Source organism: Cynocephalus volans, chromosome 8 (assembly GCF_027409185.1).
Source record: "Cynocephalus volans isolate mCynVol1 chromosome 8, mCynVol1.pri, whole genome shotgun sequence".
Classification (NCBI taxonomy): domain Eukaryota; kingdom Metazoa; phylum Chordata; class Mammalia; order Dermoptera; family Cynocephalidae; genus Cynocephalus; species Cynocephalus volans.
In genome coordinates, this window is record NC_084467.1 from 32,874,148 (window position 1) to 32,896,045 (window position 21,898).

The 21,898-nt window shown below is 38.1% G+C and overlaps 1 protein-coding gene across 3 annotated transcripts in view; it reads left to right on the forward strand.

The window, feature by feature from the left end:
- The window catches only part of NFYC (nuclear transcription factor Y subunit gamma), a 63,045-nt gene that overhangs the window by 7,938 nt on the left and 33,209 nt on the right, over nucleotides 1-21,898 (forward strand). For 2 of the 3 annotated variants that reach the window (XM_063104061.1, XM_063104063.1), the window contains exon 2: nucleotides 1,827-1,896. The exons of the other annotated variant lie outside the window; for it this stretch is intronic. In XM_063104061.1, coding sequence (XP_062960131.1) covers nucleotides 1,887-1,896 — 10 coding nt within the window. In that variant the 5' untranslated portion in view covers nucleotides 1,827-1,886. The remainder of the gene's footprint in view (nucleotides 1-1,826; nucleotides 1,897-21,898) is intronic. 3 annotated transcript variants of the gene reach the window in all.

Below are 21,898 nucleotides of genomic sequence, written 5' to 3' on the forward strand. Positions count from 1 at the left end.
GCTGCCATCCTCCCACTTGCCCTCTTCTCCAGCTTATTCTCCACACTGTACCCAAAATGATCTTCTAAAAGAGCCATTCCAAACTACTGCCCTTCCAGGATTGTAATGCTTTCCGTCAGCTCTCGACCTTGCACATGTTTTTTGCTTTGTGTGTCTTAGTAGGCTCCTATTCTGAGGATTTTAAAACTCCAGTGAAGCCTGAAACTTAGGCCCTGGGGTGGGTGCTCTGCTTACGTCCCCCAGTAGGATTATGCATTTGCCCCTGTGGTAACTCTTAACATACAGCATTATTGTCATTGCCTATTTTAACTTTTCTCTTTCTTACAGTAGACTTTAGTCTCCTTGAGGACAGGGACTGTGTCTTGTTTAGGATCCCCAGAGCTTAGTTAGCACAATGCCTATGCTTATAAATATTTATTGAACAAATGAAATTACCTTAATCCTTACAACCTTAAAAGATGTTTTACAGTATAGGAAACTGGCCTCAGTAGGGTTAAGTAACTAGCACGAGGTCACTCAGCTAAAAAGTGGTGAGGAGGGATTAGACTCTAATTCTGTCTAGCTGCAAATACTGGGCTGTTTTTCTTGCTACTCTATATGGCTATTGTTTCTCATCTTGCCTTTACACATCCCTGTCAAGTGTTCAAACATCCCGTGCCTAAAAACCCCATCCATAGCTTCTGAGGCAGCTTATGCCATCTTTGGACAGCTCTGAGAGCTGAAGTAAGTAGGTCCCCTCTAGAATAGTTTTCTATCCAGTAGTCTTAGTTTATGCTTTGGAGAATATAGCATATATTTGAGAAATAAATAATTGAGAATTTATAATCTACTTAAAGTTCCATTTATTAGTTTATGTTATTCATTCATTCATTGAGTAACTATTTATTGAGCACCAGTGCTACATTCCTTTATTCTAATGTTATCACTGCTTGAAATGTTTCTGGGCTTTCTTTGGGGATTATCTTCAGACTTCGGTCAGATTCTTTTGAACATGTGTTGACACTTTTTTTTTTTTAACTTTGAAGTTGGATTTATTTGATTTGGGAAATAGCTGATAGTTGTTCAGGACCAAGTCAAATAAAAGTTATGGGTCAGAAGTTGCAATCTGGCAGTCCTTGATGTTCTTTGATTTGCTTATAATGGTTTTTTAAAAAGATTTGAAGCAAAATTAAAAATGGAAAGATTTGATATTAAAACAACCTGGGTTTTGCTTCTTTTAAAAAATCTGAAGCTCTTACTTCAGTGGACCAGCATTTCTGTATGGTCTGTTTCAGCTGGAGCTGAGTAGTGATTGTCCCTTTAGATGGGACGTACACACTCTAGTTTTCCTCAATCCCTGCTACTCCCTCTACTCCCTATTATTTAGTTGACACTGCAACTAAGGTTGGGTTTGATTTATGTCTTTTTGCTGAGCACTGGGAATATATGTATATATAAATAAGACACAGGTGCTCCCTTAAAAAAGCCTATCTCTGGTAATAGAGACATGTTAAAAAATTATAATATATATGCGTAAGTGCTATAGTTAAGTGTATGTTTAAATATTAATTGAGCACCTACCACATTCCAGGTATAATGCTGAGTACTTTCACTTATCTCATTTAAGTCTCAGCCCTCCTATGAGTTGGTATTGTTTTTTCCATCTTACATAAGAAGAAATGAGCTCAGAAATGATTAGTAACTTGGCCAAGATCATACAGGTAGTAAGGAGGTAGCTATGATTCAAAAATCAGTCTTCTCATCCAAAGCATCAGTTCTCACCCTGCCTTTTCTGAGAGCATTGAAGCTTGAACCATGTAACTTGAGTCATTGATTTTGTCTCATAGTGATCTGAGTGTTAAGAAGATTCAGTTGTCTGGTGTAGATGGCTGCTGAGATCCAGGACCATGGAAGAATGTGAGTTGGAACCCAAATATCCTGTGAGGCTGTTAGTTCAGAGTAATGACAGGCTAGAGAAAAGAAAGCTATAGTAAGTGAATGGATTAGGCTGCCAAATGGAAATTCAAGGATAATTTGAGTTCTTTTCCTACTGTGGCTTGGATTCCACTAAGGTGACTGTTAATGAGAAATAGGAATTGAAGTGTTTTTTTTGCAAACTGTCAAGAACTAATAAGAACTATGCCGAAGACCTTTACAGATTATCGAGGGACATGGTTGGTTTAATCTGACACATCAAAAGAAGAGTCGAAGGGCAGATTTTTGGAACAGTAACCAGACCTCGACTGGGATTGGTAGTGAAAGGCATGGATTTCCGGCATAAAAACTGGAGAAGATTTTTAGTAGCAGCTGGTAGTCCTCCCACACTGCCCTTTATGGCTAAGGCATTGCTTGCTGCAGAGCTGCAGGGTGTGCTGGAGGTAGAAGAGAAACATTCCCTCAAAGTAGCTTTAGGGACTTAAGCAGGTCTTGTCCCTCTCTGTACTTTAGCCCCTCTGTGAAACAAGGAAGTTGGATTAGATGACATTTAGCACTTGGCATTTTTAAAATGCTTTTTCAGGCACAGTACATTAGCTCATTAATCCTTACAGTGGCCCTGTGACATTGATGGTGATATGTGTATATTATAGATGAGAAAACAGGCTCAGGGTTAGTCCAGTGTCATACAGTTAATAAGTAGAGGAGTCAGAATTTGAAACTAGCTCTGCTGGACTCCCACGTGCTTAGTTGTTTTGTCATACTGATACTAATTAATAGTCAGTGATGTTGTGAACATGTTCTCCCTATTCTGCCCCTCCATCCCTCAGGTGAGCTTCTTTATCTCCTTACAGCTGACTTGGCCCTCAGTGTTATGGGGTTAAGGGAGACTCTAGAGTGGATAAAGTAATCAACTGGCCTGTTGGTCTTCTGCCTTCTCTTCCCAAGCTGGGAATAGCCATTCAGAATCTGTGACCTAAACTTTGAGAAAATGACAATACCTGTAACACTGTGTAGCTTCAGGAACCGCCTCATACACATCCTGTTGACATAATCAAACTCTTACTGGGATGCCATAATGAAATTGCCTCACAATCCCTTAATACTTTAATGTGTACTGTTGTTAATGATTTAGTTGTTAGTTGTTTCATGTACTTATAAATTTGATTTATTCCTAATAATTTAGTAATAAAATTTATGTCAACTTATAGGGTGCTATTTTGTCATATACTTAGTTAGGTCTCTAACCGGCAGATCAAATTTAACATTAGTCAGATTTTAATTTTTAAATTAGTGAAGTTGGATAATGGTTTATGGTATCTGTACATATATGTAGCACCCAAGAATTTCCTCGGCTGTGCCCTGAGGTGTTCCATGTCTTGGTAAGCAGTGTGGTACAGTGAGGAGACTTGAGTTTCCATCTAGATTTATGGCTAGGGAGCAGTTCTTTTAAGTTCTCTGAACATCACTCTTTCTCACATGTAAAAGGTAGTTGTAGTGAGAATTAAAGAGGTAAAGTCTATAATGTTTCTAGCACTGAACCTTGTACTAGTTGGTGGTCAGAAATGATTTCATTTTAGGGCTGGCCTGTGGCTCACTTGGGAGAGTGTGGTGCTGATAACATTAAGGGCACGGGTTTGGATCCCTATATAGGGATGGCCGGTTCGCTCACTTGGAGAGCGTGGTGCTGACAACACCAAGTCAAGGGTTAAGATCCCCTTACCGGTCATGATTTAAAAAAAAAAAAAAAGATTTCATTTTGTTGTGAGAAATGAGTGGAATGCATGTAGAGAAGTTAATATGGCAAAGTGATAGGACGGACCACATTGCTCATATTTCAGGGCCCTGTGGAATCTCTGCATATGCCAAGGATTATTCCTCAGGTTAGGTCAACCAAGGAATTTCTACAAAAGATCTCATCTGCCTGGCAAAACAACTGTGTTGTTTAGTCCTAGGATACTTGGCTTTGATGAGAGGAAGCAGATCTAAGGAGATTGTTAAAGGCCTCAGGTAATGGTGAGATATTTCTATTTGAATTTTTTTTTTTAAGTTAATTGATTTTTTTACCGTATTAGGAGCTGCCTCTTAATACTTAAGCAGTTGGGCCCCAAATCCATGAGTAAATCTTTGACCATTACTGGTGAACTTCAGCAGCCCAGAATATCTTCAGTAACCACAATGAGTCAAGAATACTTATCTCTCTTGGTATCAGCCTTGCTGCTCATTCTTGAAAATGTGGTAGAAAAAGTTTATCCTCTCTAGTATCAAAACTCTATAACATTAAAAGCTAATCAGCAGCATCTTATGACAGCCCTTAATAAATTAGTTAATCCATCAAACTATAATGAGCTTTTAATTATATTCACTGATGTTCTGGCTTCTTTGCCAATTTTTCTCCTTTTATCATTATATTTCCCTCTTGGGTTCCTGGTTGACTTTTCAGAAATGCCACTATCCCTGCCGCTAACTTTGTATATTATCCCCAAATTTTCCTATTTAGATTAGTTTGCATTTTAAAATTTAAGTGTTTTGCCTTGGTACTAAACTATGCTTTTTAGAAATCCTGCAAACTATTGTATGGCCATCTGCATCACTCTTTGTTACTGTTAAAGAAGTTGCATTTTCTTTGGATTAGCCCAATCTAGTTTTCTTTTTTCTTCTTCTATTAATGCTCATCAGAAAACTGAAGATAGTCACAACTTTCCGACCTTGTACACATTGCTTCTCTGGTTTACTGCCATAGGATACTGTAGCAGTATCTTATAGACATCTTTGATGGCCAATCAGAAGCAGTTAAATTACCTTAAATTTTTTAAATGGAACTCTGACAGCCAATAAGAAATCCCTTGGGTGGGAACTGTAACAACCTTTTGCTTGATTTTAAGAACAATTCTAAATTTGCAGTATTCTGTTTTGTAAGCACATGAAGCCGTAATGAATCTGCTGTGTGTATTTACTGGGCATTTTCAAGCCTTAAGTTCCTCGTACTTTGAAGTCTGAATCTGACCCCTGTTCTGCTTCTCAAGGTAACTTTAAAACAGGAAGTGTACAAAAGAGGTAACTGATGACGTGAACAGCCAATCATGGCTTTGTGTTCTTAGCTGATAAAGCAGCTCAGCCAATGGGATCACTCTGGAGGCAAGGTTTGGTGTCAAATAGCATGCTAGATTGAATGCCTTTGACTGTTAAAGTGGAAGGAGGCTGCAGGGCTTCATTGGAGCCTCGGAGTTTTTCACTGAGGCAGGGGTCAGCTGAAAGACAAAGAAAAATGGCGAATAGTTTGCTGGGGGGTGGGGGGACAGCTGTTCGGGTTTTCACTGGAGTGGACATTCCAGACTCAGGTTTCTGCATCTTCTGCTGCCTTTTGTTTCCTCCTTCTTTTGGGGGGGAGGGATAGGAGTGACTTAAATTCTCCCTGTCCGAGGAGATATAAATAACTACATGTAAAATTAATGCAGTTCTCGGTAAGTTTAATTCTTTGTTTTGTGTTGAAATAATAGAAACTATTTAGCTTCAGAGAGTGTAGACAAGTTGCACTGTTTCAGAAAATGGCCACTTTACATTCCATGCATACCTTTTTGGTGCACCTAGAATACCTTGCTCTGTTTAGATTTTGCATGTCCAACTAGGATTTCTTTTCCTAGTTGCGTATCGACAAGAGGAGGTACATGATGAAAGGCTAATCATTTTTCAGGGGCTCACAGAAGCAAATCACTTTCTCTTTGCATTAGGTAAACTTAACTGTTTTCCAAATAATTTTCCTTTGTTCAAGTGCACTGAAGCTTTCCTACAGAATAAGCTAAGTTATTGTAAGAGTTTTTCTATTTCTGGGCACTTTGTTGACATCTGTGTTTTCAGAGATGGAAGTAACACTATTGCCGTTTGAAATTTGTGTTAAATATGATTTGCACTGATGAAGGTTCTAATGGTGAAGGCCCATATGCCAATGTGAAATTCCCCATAACTTTCTTGATTTATCTGTCTGCCTGTAGATTCTAGTAAGTGCTAATTAATTTAGTAACAATTTTTGCTTTAAAATGCACATTTTGGCTTAGAATGCTGGTTAGAAACATTCTTCACTTACATTGGCAGTGACAAGAGCAAATCTTTTCCCACTGATTCTGTACATTTTGTCAAGTGTTGATTTGGTTCTTTAAAATGATGTGAGCAAAATGCTTTTCATTTTCTGTATGAAATATTTAAAATCCTAATTTACCTGCAGTTTGCGAATAGGAAAGTTAAGAGTACAGGCACCTTATCTTTTGCCCTTGATATTTTTTTCACCTCGTTAGGGATATGAAGCTAATGTGGGTTGCTAATCAGTAATCCATCAGTTCTTGTGGATAGTGAAATCATAAATCCCATGTACTAAGATCTATAATATACCTTATTTTAAAAAGCAATTCTATGTCTTTTTATTTGCAAATACAGAATGAAGGTCATTGGAACATTTCTGCAGCAGACTGTGGATCATTGAGCCAGTAGCACTGTCTCTGGATAGGGAAAAGGAACAGGTCCTATTAGAGGAGAAGTTTGGAGGGTGTTGATTTGCCTTGCCTAACTTCCCCTTGAGTAAAGGATTTACCTGAGAGAATTGATAGGGGTATAGATTCTGGGCTCTTCAAGTTGGAGTGGTATAGTTCCTGGAAGCAGGCCTCTGTCGTTGCTTGCAAAAGTGACCTTGAAAAACTGCCGAGGAGTTGAAAGATTGAAGGACAAAGTTTGTTTATACAGATTTGGACTGAAACGCGCTATTTAAGATGAAAAGAGACTGTACTTGTGTTCAAGTCGAGTGGTTAGTAGGAATATGTTATACATTCAAATTAGGAGTTTTCAGGCAATAAGACAATAGGGTTGCATTCATTCTCTCTCCCACTTTTCTCTGTTCCCTCTTCCCAGCAAAAATATTCTAAATCCTTTTGGTATGATATTTGAGTGAGCTGCCTAACAGATTTAGAATTCCTTTCATGCTACCTTGTCTTCTTTGTAATCTAGAGGGTTCTTAGTGAAGAATGGTATTTTAGGAGTTCAAAGTAGTTATATTTGTGAAACTTCTTTTCGGGGATTGGAATGCTTATGGTATAAGAAAATGTTTAATCTGGAAAGTTAAGGTCTAAGAAAAAAGTATATGTTAAGGATCACATTTTAAGAGAAAATTATTTTAATTTAAATTTATTTTTTTAAAGTCACTGATTTATATGTTATCAGTTGTTCCAGGTTTTATTTATGATTTAAAAACCAATGTAGATACTGAATGACTATTGGCCCTGGGAGAAGGCCTGGAGCAGGGGAGGCAAAAGTGGAGGTGGGGTACAGTTTGAGGCCTAGATAAACTTTATAAACTTGAAAACTTTGTGGATTTAGCTTCTTGGAAAGATACCTAGCCACTGCTTCTAGCCTAGGTTCTTCTCCTTTTTAGGGTTATGGACTCTTTGAGAGTTTGATCCACTACCTAGAAAAATGAACATAGGCATGCCTGTGCAAAACCTATGGTGACTAAGATATTTTATTTTCTAGGATATGTTGAATGGCATTTCTATGATCTCCCCATTTAACACTTTAGCCAGATAATTGTTTCCCAGAGAAATGAAGAAAACTTTACTTCCAGAACAAGCAAATTCCTGCTAGAGCTAACTATAATTTGGATTGGGGGTGGCTGTGTGTATTGGTTGGGGAGACGTAGATGGGATCTGAGATTTGGACATTTATTTACTCTGATTACAGTATTTAAGGCAACATGGTGCAGACCATTTAAAGTCAGGAGACCTGTCTTCAAGTCCCATTCAGCTCTGTCACCAACTTTGTCAGCCATTTAGTATGTTAGCTTCCTTACAAATGAGACCTAAAAATAGCATCTTCTTATTTAATGGTGAGTCTTGAATGAGATCATGTATGTCAAAGTGCTTTGCAAATTGTGAAGTGCTAATTAATATTAGTTGCTACTAATCCAAACTTTTGGGGGGTTAATGTTTATGAAGATAGATATGGCATCAAAAAAAAATGCCAGTATTTTAATATATTTACAAAGGAGTTTGTTTAAACTGGACACATCTCTTTTTTTTTTTTTTTTAAATCCCATATAAAGATGTCCGGTAAGGGGATCTTAACCCTTGACTTGGTGTTGTCAGCACCACGCTCAGCCAGTGAGCGAACCGGCCATCCCTATATGGGATCCGAACCCGGAGCCTTGGTGTTATCAGCACCACACTCTCCCAAGTGAGCCACGGGCCGGCCCTGGACACATCTCTTTTTAAACTGGTTCCACATGCCTTCACTGGCATATTCTTATTAATGCTGACATGACTATCTATCTATCTATCTATTTATTTATTTATTTGGTCTTTTTCGTGACCGGTACTCAGCCAGTGAGTGCACTGGCCATTACCTATATAGGATCCGAACCCGCGGCGGGAGTGTCGCCGCGCTCCCAGCGCCGCACTCTCCCGAGTGCGCCACAGGCTCGGCCCTGACTATCTATTTAATGCAGACATTGAGACCATCAAATTTCACCCATCAAGATTATAAAAAGAATTTTAACCCCTTTGTCAAAAAAAAGGGCCTCTAAGAATAAGATGAAATGGGAATGCTGATTTTTGAAAATCCTTGCTGGGTTTAGGAACCTCTCAGAATTAAAACTAGAAGCCTGTTCTGATTGGATATTGAGATTTGCATTATAATGCAGGTAAATTGTAATGGTTGCAGATGTTTACCAAGCAGAAGTTTTTTTTTTTTTTTTTTTTAAATTTTATTTTGTCGATATACAATGTGGTTGATTATTGTGGCCCATTACCGAAACCTCCCTCCCTCCTCCTGCTTCCCCATCCCACCCAACAATGTCCTTTCTGTTGGCTTGTCGTGTCAATTTCAAGGAGTTGTAATTGTTATGTCTTCTTCCACCCCCCCACCCCCCAGTTTGTGTGTGTGTGTGTGTGTGTGTGTGTGTGTGTGTGTGTGTGAATTTATTTATTAATTTTTAGCTCCCACCAATAAGTGAGAACATGTGATATTTCTCTTTCTGTGCCTGACTTGTTTCACTTAATATAATTCTCTCTAGGTCCATCCATGTTGTTGCAAATGGCAGTATTTCATTCTTTTTTATAGCTGAGTAGTATTCCATTGTGTAGATATACCACATTTTGTGTATCCACTCATCCAATGATGGACATTTGGGCTGGTTCCAACTCTTGGCTATTGTAAAGAGTGCTGCGATGAACATTGGGGAAAGGTGTACCTTTGACTTGATGATTTCCATTCCTCTGTGTATATTCCCAGCAGTGAGATAGCTGGGTCATATGGTAGATCTATCTGCAATTGTTTGAGGAACCTCTATACCATTTTCCATAGAGGCTGCACCATTTTGCAGTCCCACCAACAATGTATGAGAGTTCCTTTTTCTCCGCAATCTTGCCAGCATTTATCATTCAGAGTCTTTTGGATTTTAGCCATCCTAACTGGGGTGAGATGGTATCTCAGTGTGGTTTTGATTTGCATTTCCCGAATGCTGAGTGATGTTGAACACTTTTTCATATGTCTGTTGGCCATTTGTATATCTTCCTTAGAGAAATGTCTGCTTAGCTCTTTGGCCCATTTTTTTAATTGGGTTGTTTGTTTTTTTCTTGTAAAGTTGTTTGAGTTCCTTGTATATTCTGGATATTAATCCTTTGTCCGATGTATATTTTGCAGATATTTTCTCCCACTCTGTTGGTTGTCTTTTAACTCTGTTAATTGTTTCTTTTGTACCAAGCCGAAGTTATATTTTAGTTTGTGTACCAAATATTTAGAGAGTAAACTGGAGCCATTTGTTTTTGTTTGCTTTGTGGTCACATGATCTCCTTTCTGTCAGTTTTCAAGATACGGAGGTAGTTACAGCTTTCAGAATAGTTGCAAGCAAGTACATGTTGAGATAAAGACTTTTTAAAAAGTTGGTCTGATCAAAATGTAGAAACTAGTACAGGTTTCACTAGTATAGGTTTCACTGTAAGATACCTTTCTGACATAAATGGTGGACACCCATGGGGATTTCTTTCGCACCCATTTTACATGCGTAGTGTCATCTATTTTTAGGACTTCCTTTTTTTTTTTTTTTTCCACTGGGGTGGGGTTGATATTTTGTGATCTGTTTGATTTCCTGTCCTATTAAGTCACTTCCTCTCAGGCATGGTCAGTCAGCATTGGTTGAAAGAATGCTTCCTTTTCGTGTATTGAAAGAATCACATTCAGACAGAATGAGATTTGGTAAAATTGGCATTGACTTTTCCAAATATAGTTCCAGTTTCAGGCATGTGTATGTTTGAAAACAGCAATCGTGGTCACTGCGGACTTTTGCTTCTAAAACAAGACATCTCCTTTTAAAGAAGCTGTATGCTTTTGTGGGGCTTCAGCAACCCAAAAAGCATTCTTAAAGCTGGTTGTGGTCATCTTCATGAACGACATGATTTTTACCCATCCCTAATAATTATCCCTAATAATATATGCGTACAGTTTGAATACTTATATAAGTCAGGCTAATGTGAATCACTTAGGGATCTATTCTAATACTCTTCTTGTAAAATGGAGAAATTGAGGCCCAGAGAGGTAATCCAAGTCCTTCAGCTTTTTAGTTACTGGCCTGTGCAAGTTCAGAGATTTGAATCCTACTCAGTTCATTGCATGTTACCTTTATTCCTTTAGGTTGTTTTTACTTTTTATTTTTCACGTTTCTCTTCCTTTTGGTACATTCGTACGGGTTTGCTATTTGGATGCAGAAAGAACAGAGAGAAAATGGGTCATGGAAGAGGTTCAGAAGTCTCCATGTGGAGTCTTTTGGGTTAGGAAGTATGCTGTTGCACCAGACTTAGCATCCTTTTTAGGATCTGAGGATCACTTGCCTCAGCCAGTTGCTTATTCAGAAAGCTAAGAATCTAAGCTAAGAAGCTAATGGTATTCACCTGGCTGAGGTATCCCAGAGAGCTGGGTAACTTATGTTCATTACAGGGAAGTAAACTAAGGTTTACAAATATACCACCTGTATGCCAGTTAGTGGTTTTTATTTTTGGTGTTTTTGGTGTTGTTGATAATATACTTCAAGAACAAACTAATTCCCAAACAAATTTGGGCCCTGTTCTTCAAGTGAGTCCTTAAGCCAACCTGTATTTAATAAACAAAGATTTCAGGGTCATTCAAAGCATTCGACAAGACTAAAATAGGAATCATTGTCTACATACTCCCAAGTTAATATTTTAACTATGCTGACTTTACTCCTTCCCACCAGCAAAGTGGTGGTATTTGTGTATGTGCTCATGTGTGTTAGGGTAGTCATGGATCTAAGTTTTCTTATTTTGCATATTCGCTGATAGACTATGATGTACTGAAAATTTTTTATTTTTCTCACCACCTTCATATATTTGAACAAAAGTTACAATTTATTGAAAGAATGAGGGCTTGAATGATATAACTTATGTCATATTTAAGTCCTGAAGTGTAGTGTGACTGAAAATTATAATAGATACAGCTGGATAGTATATACTTCATGTCTGCATTTTCCAGAAGTTTAGTTTTCTTTTTTTTTTTTTTTTAAACCGGTAAGGGGATCTTAACCCTTGACTTGGTGTTGTCAGCACCACGCTCAGCCAGTGAGCGAACCGGCCATCTGTATATGGGATCCGAACCCGGGGCCTTGGTGTTATCAGCACCACACTCTCCTGAGTGAGCCACGGGCCGGCCCTAGTTTTCTTTTTAATATTTTCTTTCTGCTGCCTCAATATTGGGCCCAGCTTTTTAGAACTTGGTCACTTTCTATTTGTATTTTCACTCTTATCTTCCTGTCTCTCCCCATGGCATCCTAAAGCCCGACCCCACTGTTTAATAATGGATCAAAAGTTTTTCTCTGCTCAGAGTATTTACTGTAAATTAAATTACACTTCAGCACTCTGTGGTTGAAAAAGGGCAGTTGAAAGATTAGAAACAAAGGTAAATTCCAGTATAAAGGAAGAGCTAAAGAAAAAACATCTAGTAAACGTTTAACTTTTAAGTGGCATAACACAGTTTGTGACCTTGTGTTCCTTAGTTCAAAGGAAGAAAGAAGACCAAGGTAACCACAGCAAACAGCTCTGATGATTCCGTTGGTTATTCTTTTTTCTTCTTTTTGGTTTGTCTCCACAGCTTCAAGATTACATAGAAAATTGAAGGGAAGACCTGCTTGACTAGAAATATCCAGAAAAAAAATGAGTTTTTCCTTTATCTACCTAAGCTATCTAGTTCTTACCTTTGAGGAAATCCTAAAGTTGAATGCCTTTTACACTTTCTTCACTGATTCACCATGCGTGTATGTCTTTTATGTGGAGACTTTAAAAATGTATACATATAAAATTTTACTCCAGGATCTAACAAGCTGGTAGGGGAAACTGATAATGTATATCAAGTATTAGAAAATGATGTGGAAAGTACAAAGTGCACAGAATTCAGAGGAGGGGAGACCTGGGCTTAGGAATGAAGGGAGACAGTTTAACTGGGTGTTGGATTTAGGGAGGTAGGGACAAGGGGCATTACAGTCATGGGGGCAGCAGGAGCAAGGTCTTGATTCATAAAGTGCAGCTTGGGCTGAAGAGAGCAGTAAGTGGTCCACTCTGCTTAGAGCATAAGGAGATGAGTTAAGGAGAGGAAGGAGTGGTAAAAGAAAGAAGTCTAGAGAAGTAAGTTGGTGTTAGCCAGTCTAAAAAATTTGAACAGTCTGCTTGACATTGGAGGCCATTGAAGATTTGGGGTAATAGATTGATGTGGCATTATCAAAGAGCTGTGCTTTTATAAGATTTGCTCTGCATCCTTATGTAGAATGTAGTTGGGTAGAAGACAATGGAAATCATGAACAATATGATCCTTTCACATACTAGGTTCATAGTCCTTACAGGATTAATAGGATGGTTTAAATAGGTGGTAAAGTAAAAGACTTAGAACCACATCTGGCACACAGTAATCAGTAAATGAGTGTTAGCTTATCATTATTATTATTAGCTATTATCATCATCTTTTATTAATACATGGGAGTGATGAGGGCATGAACAGAGATAGTGGCAGTATGAAGAAAGGTCAGGAGGTGAATACTGTTATTACAGAATTTGGCAGTTGATTAGAATTGAGGAACAGAGGAGAAAGAGTCTAGGATGAGTCAGATTTCAAGACTGGTGACTGGAGGATAGAAACAGAAAAGTTAGAAGGAGCAGGTTTGGGGAAAGAAGAAGATAGATTTGGTTTTGGGCACTTGGAGTTTCATTTCTTGGTAACTTTCCAGTTGAAGATGTCCAGCAGGCAGCTTGTACATGCAGGACTGGAGCTTTGGAGAAATATCAAAACTGGTAATGTGTATTTGGAATTTAAGCATAGAGAGATTATAGCTGACCATGGATGGGTATGGAAGGAAGAGAATCAAGGGATAGAATGGGGACCGGCCTGTGGTTCACTCGGGAGAGTGTGGTGTTGATAACACCAAGGCCGTGGGTTCGGATCCCACATAGGGATGGCCGGTTTGCTCACTGGGTGAGCGTGGTGCTGACAACACCAAGTCAAGGGTTAAGATCCCCTTACCGGTCATCTTTAAAAAAAAAAAAAGGGATAGAATGGATAGACGAATAAAGCTTCATGTTAAAGACAAAAAAAGTCAGACTCTAAAATTGAGAAATCCAGAAATGAGCATGGTAGAGTCTGTCCTCCAGGTCATTGTTCTCTAAGCTTTTTCTGATTGTGTACCCCTAGCATCTGAGTGTGCAGCTCCTATGTACGAATTAGTATTCTTTACTCTAAAAAGATTCTTATTCATTGTTTGAGTGTTGGTTTAAAACTAGAGAATATCTATAACACCTTGTATTCAGGCATAATAACAAGGTAAAAGTGTCATTGTTAGACCACATCTTCCTCAGAATACTTTGAGCACCGTGCATGACACATGATCTTGTAACAAGTTAAACTGAGTGAGGACATCGGTATTAGCTTACAGGCTGAATATTCAAAAAGCTAGTGTTAATATTTTCTGTGTGTGCCTTAATAGTAAAAGATTAGAAATATTGCCCTAGAATCTGGTGACTTTCACTTGCTTTGAAGACATACACATATTTCCTTGAGATGTTACCCAGTAGTTCCTTGAGATTAGTTTGTGTGTGTTTGTGTGTGTGTGTACACACACGTATAACACTTCTCTATTCAGTACAGAAACTAGATTTTGTTTTCTGAGTTGCACTGGGCTTAATCTTACTGATGTTAGCTTTGTAAAGTCTCAAATGACATCATCCGTCATGAAGCCAACCAAAAATACTACATATCTAGGATTTTGGCAGCATTTGCTTAGCAAGTAATTTATAGCCACATGATCATGATAACACTAATTGGCAGTACACACAATTAATTACCAGGAATGGGACCAGCCTCATCTGTAGGATTTAGCAGAATTTTTAATATAGGGCAACTATATTTAGTTTCTAGGTTAAGTATGTTATAGTTATCCTCAATCTAAAAGGCAATAAGAAATTTTTCACTGGAGAAATACTGGTAAGTTTCCAGCCATCTTACCTGGTTATTTATATTCTGAACTCCATGATTATTTTTTTCCGGTAATTAACTGGCTAAAGGCCCATGAAGCTACCCATGAAGATGGTTAAGCAATGTAACAGTATGCAGTATTTATATGAAGCATAGTACTTTACAGTTAATGAAGTGATTTTACACTCGTTCTCTTATTTGGTATTTACCTATTGTAGGTAGGAGAGAAGAAGATTGTTATCCCCATTTTAAGGGTGAAGAAACAGGAGGCAGAGTGAGCCCTGTGCTCTTTGCACTGTACCTTGTTACTGAATGTGAAAAATAGTCTGTAGTTGTGTTCATCTGGTTGAACTAATTCCTTCTTCCACTGTCCCTTTTCCTGTGCTTGCTCCTCCCCCAAAAGGCACACATTAAAAAAAAGAATTTCCCCAGAGTTCTCACAGAATCTTATATGATTACTTAACAAGTTGATCACAAAAGGATCAAACATATAATCAAGTTGAATTACTTTTGAAATTTTTATCAAAAAATGCGAATACAGCCACTTTTCAGAACAAAGCATAGTATAAATAGATACTGTTGTGCACTACCAGTGTTTTGGGAAATTGTCTTTCATGAATCCTAAATTTGCTAAGGTCAGATAAGTAGTTGAAGACTTTCCAAATAGGTATGTGGTTAGAGTTGTGTTAGGTGTTCTGTGGTGTTCCATAGCAATGCAAATGCATACTTTGTGGTGTGGGGCAATTCCCAAATTTTGGTTTCACAAAGATTGGTATTTTCAGATGAGTCATGGTGTTCTTAAGTAATCAGTTGCTTTAGATTTCCTAGCTGTGATTTATAATCTTTGCTTTACCCCCAGTGAGGTAAAACAAAGGAATTCTGATTTCTTGGAGTGATGGTTGCATAATTAAAGCAACATTGCCACCATGTTCACAATGTAGCAATAGCTATAATTTTGAAACTGCATATAGAATTTAGCCAGATGATTTTTCTTGTAAGTATGGAGCTATGGAAATATCTTCAGCAAGGGGGTTAGGCTAAGGCCTCTAGTGAAAAAATCAAATTACTTCTCATCACTTGGTCCCCAGAGAGTGAACTTGGTCTACCAGGCCTTTCCATCTCCACTATTGGTTGGTGGCCAGATGGTCTAGTTCCACTCCTTGGTGGCAACTGCAGCTTAACAAGCTCGAAAACCTTAAACTTTCTTGTTTAAGCTTTCTACTTTGAAATGTGTAAGAATCTGTCATCTTGGCAGTTTGGAATACTTTTTTAAAGAGAATGATCAGGAAAACTAATTATTTTAAACTAATCACTAGTGGATTTATGTTCCAGGCTGAGAAAACCTATAGGTTCTTAAATTTTTGGTCCTCTGTTGCATTATTAATTCTAAAATAGGAGGACAAACATTAGGTGAAAAGCACAGAACTGACAATCAGTTTTAATTCCAATTATGGCATATACTTGCCCTGTGACCTTAGCCAAGTTCCTCAGTCTGCCTGGATGAAGTATCTTTATTTGTCACGTGAGAATATTTGTACCTTTGCTGTCTTATGTGTTGGTAGTGAGAAACAAATGAGATAATATGAAGCTACTTTAAAAGGTGTAAAGTAAGTACAAATATAAGGGATTAGCATAACCATCTCAATTTTGCACTCTTTGAAGTGGTCTTTACATTCTCAGTTCCTGACAGCTATATACACGGAGGTGGGAGATTTAGGGTTTGGTTGGCTTGGAAGGTTTGTTTCTCTCCCCTGTCCTCCCCTCCCCTCCCTGCTCTCTTTCCTTCTAACGTACTTTCCTTCTTTCTTTCTTAAAAAAATATTTAAGTCAGTGATAAAAAGACATTAAGCTGAGGGCAGAATTCGGTGTGTCTGTGAATCAGCACAATCAGTACAGCCAAATCAATACAGCCAAGCTCAAATTGACATTCTTGTAACACCCTCCAGTTTTTTAAATGAGAATTCTTTGTTGCTGCCGCCCCCCCACCCCCCCACCCCCGTTTTTAGATGGATTAACTCACCAGCAGTAATTTCTAGTGGGGCCTATGATTAGATAATTGTCTACATTTGTGCTATATTTTCTAAAGTAGAACAGGTTTCTCTTCATCCCCACTCTTTTTTTTTTGACTCTTCCATTGGGTTACTGCACAACTGAGCACAGGTACTTAAGAAAAAACTTCTCCATACACAAATTTCAAAGAAAAGAACCTAGAGTGAGGCAAACAATACTTGGGTCTTAAAATAGTTCTTGGGTTGACTGGTTAGCTCATTTGGTTAGAGTGTGGTGCTGATAACACCAAGGTCCAGAGTTCAATCTCTGTATTGGCCAGCCACACCTACCTTCCCCCTCCCAAGAGAAGTTCTTGAGCTTGTGTTTGTTCACTCAGTAGATGTGTATTAAAACCCCACTGTGTGCAAGGCATGTTTGTTTTGAGGATGTGCCAGAAACAGATAATTACAATATGTAGGAACTGGGGGAAAAATAGGAGCATGGAAATTTTAGGCTTTTAAAATAATATGCCTAACAAGAATAATAATAGTGGTATGCCACACAAACAAGTCTGAGGGAAGTAAATATGCTAATTGTAAAAATAGATTTGATTGTGTGCCAGGAATAGTTTCTTGGGGAGAAAAAAAATTAGTTGTCATTGATTAGTGAATGTATATTTTGATTAATGTCTTTACAGTTGTACTGCAAAGGCAAGGGTCTTACCAATGTTATTCCAGAAAAACTTTAAACATTGGTTTCAATCCATGAGATAGTCTCAAAAATTCCTTCTTTCCAGAACATTGTCCCTTTACTCCAGGATCTAGGATAGAGATGGAAGCAGCTGGAACTCTCTTCAGAGCTCAAACAGAATCTTTTTCTGGGGGTGTGTGGGGGGGTACAGGTAGGGTGGGGACGGCTTATTTATACTCCAGGTTTTCTCTGCCTTCTAAACATAAACATGATTTCCTTCCAGAAGACAAAACATACTCCTAGCTTATAGAGAATAAGTAGAAGTCTGAGGTGTCCAAGGAGACATGTTCTAAGAATTTAAATGTTTTTGGATTGGCCTGGAGGGAAAGCTTGCATAGCTAGTGATCATTGACATTCCCAGAAATTTAAATTTGGAGCATTCCTAGTCATTTTCAGCTTGAGTTCTTTGCTTATTTGGAAGTAGTACATTTGTTCTAAATTTAATAGTTTATTAAAGGGCTTTAAAAATTATTTCATGTTTATAAAAGAGATGAGAGAAGATCTTTCTCTATTTTAATATGTATTTCCATGCATCTGAAACTGGGCTTTTTAAGGAAACATGTTAAAAACAAAGTTAAGTATTTTAAATTAGAGAAAAGAAGGTAGTTGGGTCACTTGCTATAATACCTAAAGGGGATTGGTCTGTAGCCTTGGTACTGCATCTAGGGTTATTTAGGCCAGGAGTAGGTGTCTTTTCCAGCTTTCGGCAGTGATGATAATATGACACCATCTGGCATTTGCATGAAGCTTGGTATTTTTTTAGGCCTTCTAACATGTATTTTCCCATCTATGTGTAGGAACTGTCCTTTGAGGTGCTTCTATAGGTGAACAAAAGCCCTAAGAATTTAAGTGATTTGCCCAAGATCATAAACATATAGCAAGTTAGTTAGCCAGAGAGCAAGAACCTCCAGTTCTAATGTATTTTCTTTATTTATGTATGTACCTTGTACTTTACTGCCCCCCACTGTTCTCAGCTGAGTATTCATAGGTGCTGCTGACCTGCCTAGAGATATGCAAAGGATAAAATAGAAAAAAGAGTGAGAGCACAGAGAAAGAGACAACAGAGAAATAAGAGGAAGATGCTTATATGATAGGAGATAGCAGTGCTGGTGGCACTGCTATCTCCTATCATTGCATTTTTATTACCAGGAACAAGTGCATCAGAATGATCTTTTGGGCTAAGGATTTGAGTCACTTTTCCAAGCTGAGACTGCTTATCTGTCTGAACAGTTTGAATATACATATACCTTAAAACTGTGCAAAAAGTGGGAATGAACAAGCTGTAATAAATCAAGAGTAGAATTTTAGAGCTTTCGCATTTCTGACTCTTATTTACTGTACTGTGACCTTGAGTAAGTAACTTAAGATATCCAATCCTAAAACTGGAATAATATTCATAAGTTTATCACTGACCCAAGTGGAGATTAATTGAGGGTAATATATGTGGCAAGTAGTTTGTAAGTTCTTAAAGCTCCTAAGTTGGCATCTTTGATAGATTCTTCAGAATCACACTTCTCACCTCTCCTGGACACACAAACACAGGATTCTGTCAGATACTGGACAAGAGGTTATATGTGAATCTCAGAAGGGACCCAGTAAGCAAAATGGCTCTTTGTTTTAAAATACAACTTAGACTATAGGCATTATTTCTATCTCTAGCTCATGTCAGCCTTTCAGGCTCAGGGCCTGAAAAACCAGTTACTCGCCATTCTTCCTGCAAGAATTTATTTATCCTCATTAGGCTGGAGGATCAAAAAGATTAAGAAATATATATGTGGAGCAGAGGGGGCTGGCCCGGCTCACTGCTAATGGAGGCCAAACAGTTGAGGGAGGCAGGGGAGTCACCTAATAGCTGTATGTTCTGGGACAAGCTTCTCAACCTCTGGTGCTCAGTTTCCCCATCAGTTAACAGGGATAAATAAAACACCTACCAATGCTTTAGAACAATGCTTAGGCTTTGTAGGTCATATGGTTTCTGTTGTAACTCTTCAACTCTACTGTTGTAGCATGAAAGCGGCCACAGACACTGTAAACTAATGAGGGTTGCTATCTTCCAGGAAAACTTTGTTTACAAAAACAGGCTGTGGGCCAGATTCGGCTTGCGGGCTATAGTTTTCAGACCCTTGCTTTAATATATTTCACTAAATATTTGGTCCTTTTCCTCCATACAAAATACTGACAGTATTTTATTGCTGTTATATCTGCAGGGATGGTATTAATGAAGGAATGAGGAAAAAAGTGTGTGAAGTAAGATGTTTACTTACCATTTTCTATTCCACAAGAAACAAGTTTTAAAAAATGTCTGTTCAAGCCTTCCTCTCACTTTCATTGGTTATACAGTTGTTGTACCTTCTTTTTTTTCCAGTTATACTACAACCTTATTATGATCTGGCCCTTGTCTGCAAGATTATATTGTGGTAGATGGCAAGTGGAAACTTGTTTCTGAAGGAAAAATGGCTCTACTGCCAGTTTGAAAATGTGTCCTTGTGAGATCTTTAAGGAGAGCAGTGTGTAGCCAGTTCCGACCCTTAGTCTTTGTGAAGCATGGTTTTCCAGTAGGCACTTTGAAAAGCATTTTCGTACTTTGCCTCTTGTATCTAGATATAGACACACCCTCAAACATTGATCTTGGCATTAATCAGAGTTGGAGAAAGTAAGGCTACATTATTCATTCTTGTAGTAGCCTACCAGTAAGTATGGGGACTATGCAGTAGCCTACCAGTAAGTATGATCAGCTGGTACCCAGCTATGTACAGTTTAGAACTTTAATAATGTTTCTGGCACTGCTTAGTGCTTTCTTGCTTAAGTAGAAACCGTAAATGAGCTTAAAGACTACTGAACCCTCTTTTTTCTCTAATCACTATCTTCCCTTGTATTCATTCATTTATTGCATCTTCAAGTAGTGAAGTGTAGTTTCCCTACCAAACCACCAGTAACCCCTTTGGCATATGTATTCAGTATACATTGCTCCTGTAGTGGCTTAGTGGAGTGACTGGCCCAAGGCCACCAGCTAGTAGGCAGCAGGCCAGTGCACAAACACATACTTCTTTTAATTTCCAGAGCGGTGCTATTTTTCTCCTCCTAAAATTGTCCATTTTAGACTGGTTTTATTACGGAGAGCATAAGTCTCCTTAAGGCTTGAAATACTTTTTGGCCACTGTGATTGATAACAGCATATGTCCTAAGGTTCATCTGTATACACATGAGAACCAAATTGTTGGTAGAATTGTTTTGATTCAGAAGTCTCAATCCTCAAATTTAGTTTTCACTTTTCTTTACAGTTTGGAAGAATATCTAAAATAGCAAGCACAAATTAGCTTAAATTCTACTCCCTTTCTTCCTTGTCCACTGGTTCATATAAAATATTCTTCCTTTCTCTTTATTTCTCACTCACCGTTTACAATACAACATCCCAACAATTTTAGCTGATTCAAATGAAGAAACCTGGAACTAACTTCAGTAAATACTTGAGCAGTATTGGAACATAAAATGCTTGTGACAGTGCTGCCCATCGGGCAAAATAAAAAGCATGTCGTCTCATGACAGAAGAAGACATGATCAAAATGCAAGTCAAAAAAGGGAGTGAAGAAGATATGTGCTTTGAACATAGAAGGATACTTTGTTGACATTTGTTAAGTTATAGACACTAGGAATGGTCAGGGATATTCATAGCCCAAAAGGCCTAAGGGCTGCAAGTTGGATTGGGAACATTAAAGGGGAATGATGGTACCAACATTTAGATTTGTTTCTCAGTCAGTACTGGGTTTAAGATGTATTTGTTTGCAGTTGGCAGTGAGAGCCGAGGATGGGTCAACTCTAGTACTTTATTAGGAAGCGATACTGGTCAAGAATTGGGCTTCATTTTAGGGGAGCTTCTTGTGGTCTTTTTTCCTTGAACAGCTGTTGTGATGTTAGGGTTTTAGTATTATCTCCCAACAATATCTATTTGGTTATAGTTCTTCAAAGAGCTGTGTTGTGGATTTAGGCATATCATAAAAGACTCTGATATACAGAATGAGGTACGTGCCAAGGAATAGAAATCTAAAACCTGAAGGTACAGAATTTTAGAAACCAAGTAATATTGTAGTAAAACCTTAAATTTCTTTGTATTTTATGAGGTTGGTAATTTTGATGCATCTTGTTTCATGCCCAGGCATATAGCTAAGGGAAGATTTGGTGAGCTTGGTACCTGGTGAAGAGCAAGAGCTTGAAAGATTTCCAAGAGAATCTTAAAAGAGTAGTCTGTTTTGGGGATGTTTTGAAAACTCCTTAGGTCTCCTTTTCTTTCTTCAAGAATGATAAAGAGTAATTGGATATTAGAGTGACAGCTCTAATTGCCCTCTTGTGTGGTCTGATTGAATCATTTTACTTTCTCCATGATTTTCTTACCTTCTTATTAATGGATGGCCAGGCAGAGGTATTTGCCCTCTTCCTCCTGCTTACTCATTGTCATTAATTTTTCAAACTTTGTTAATCATTCCTGGTCACCTTTCTGAAGAAGTTCTGACTTTCAAAAGACTTACATTTTAGAATGGTCAACGCCTGTGTTTTCAGCCTTCTAGTCTGCCTTGCAACTTCCAGGGCCTTCTTGGATATGTGTGTGTCTGTGTGTCCTTTCTATCATTCCCTTTTATCTTAAATCCATTTCAGTAAGTCAGCTTCAGGTGAATTTCTGATTGTAGTCGTTCTTTAAACTCCGAGAGAGAACCTGATTTATTTTGAGCTTACTGGAATAGCT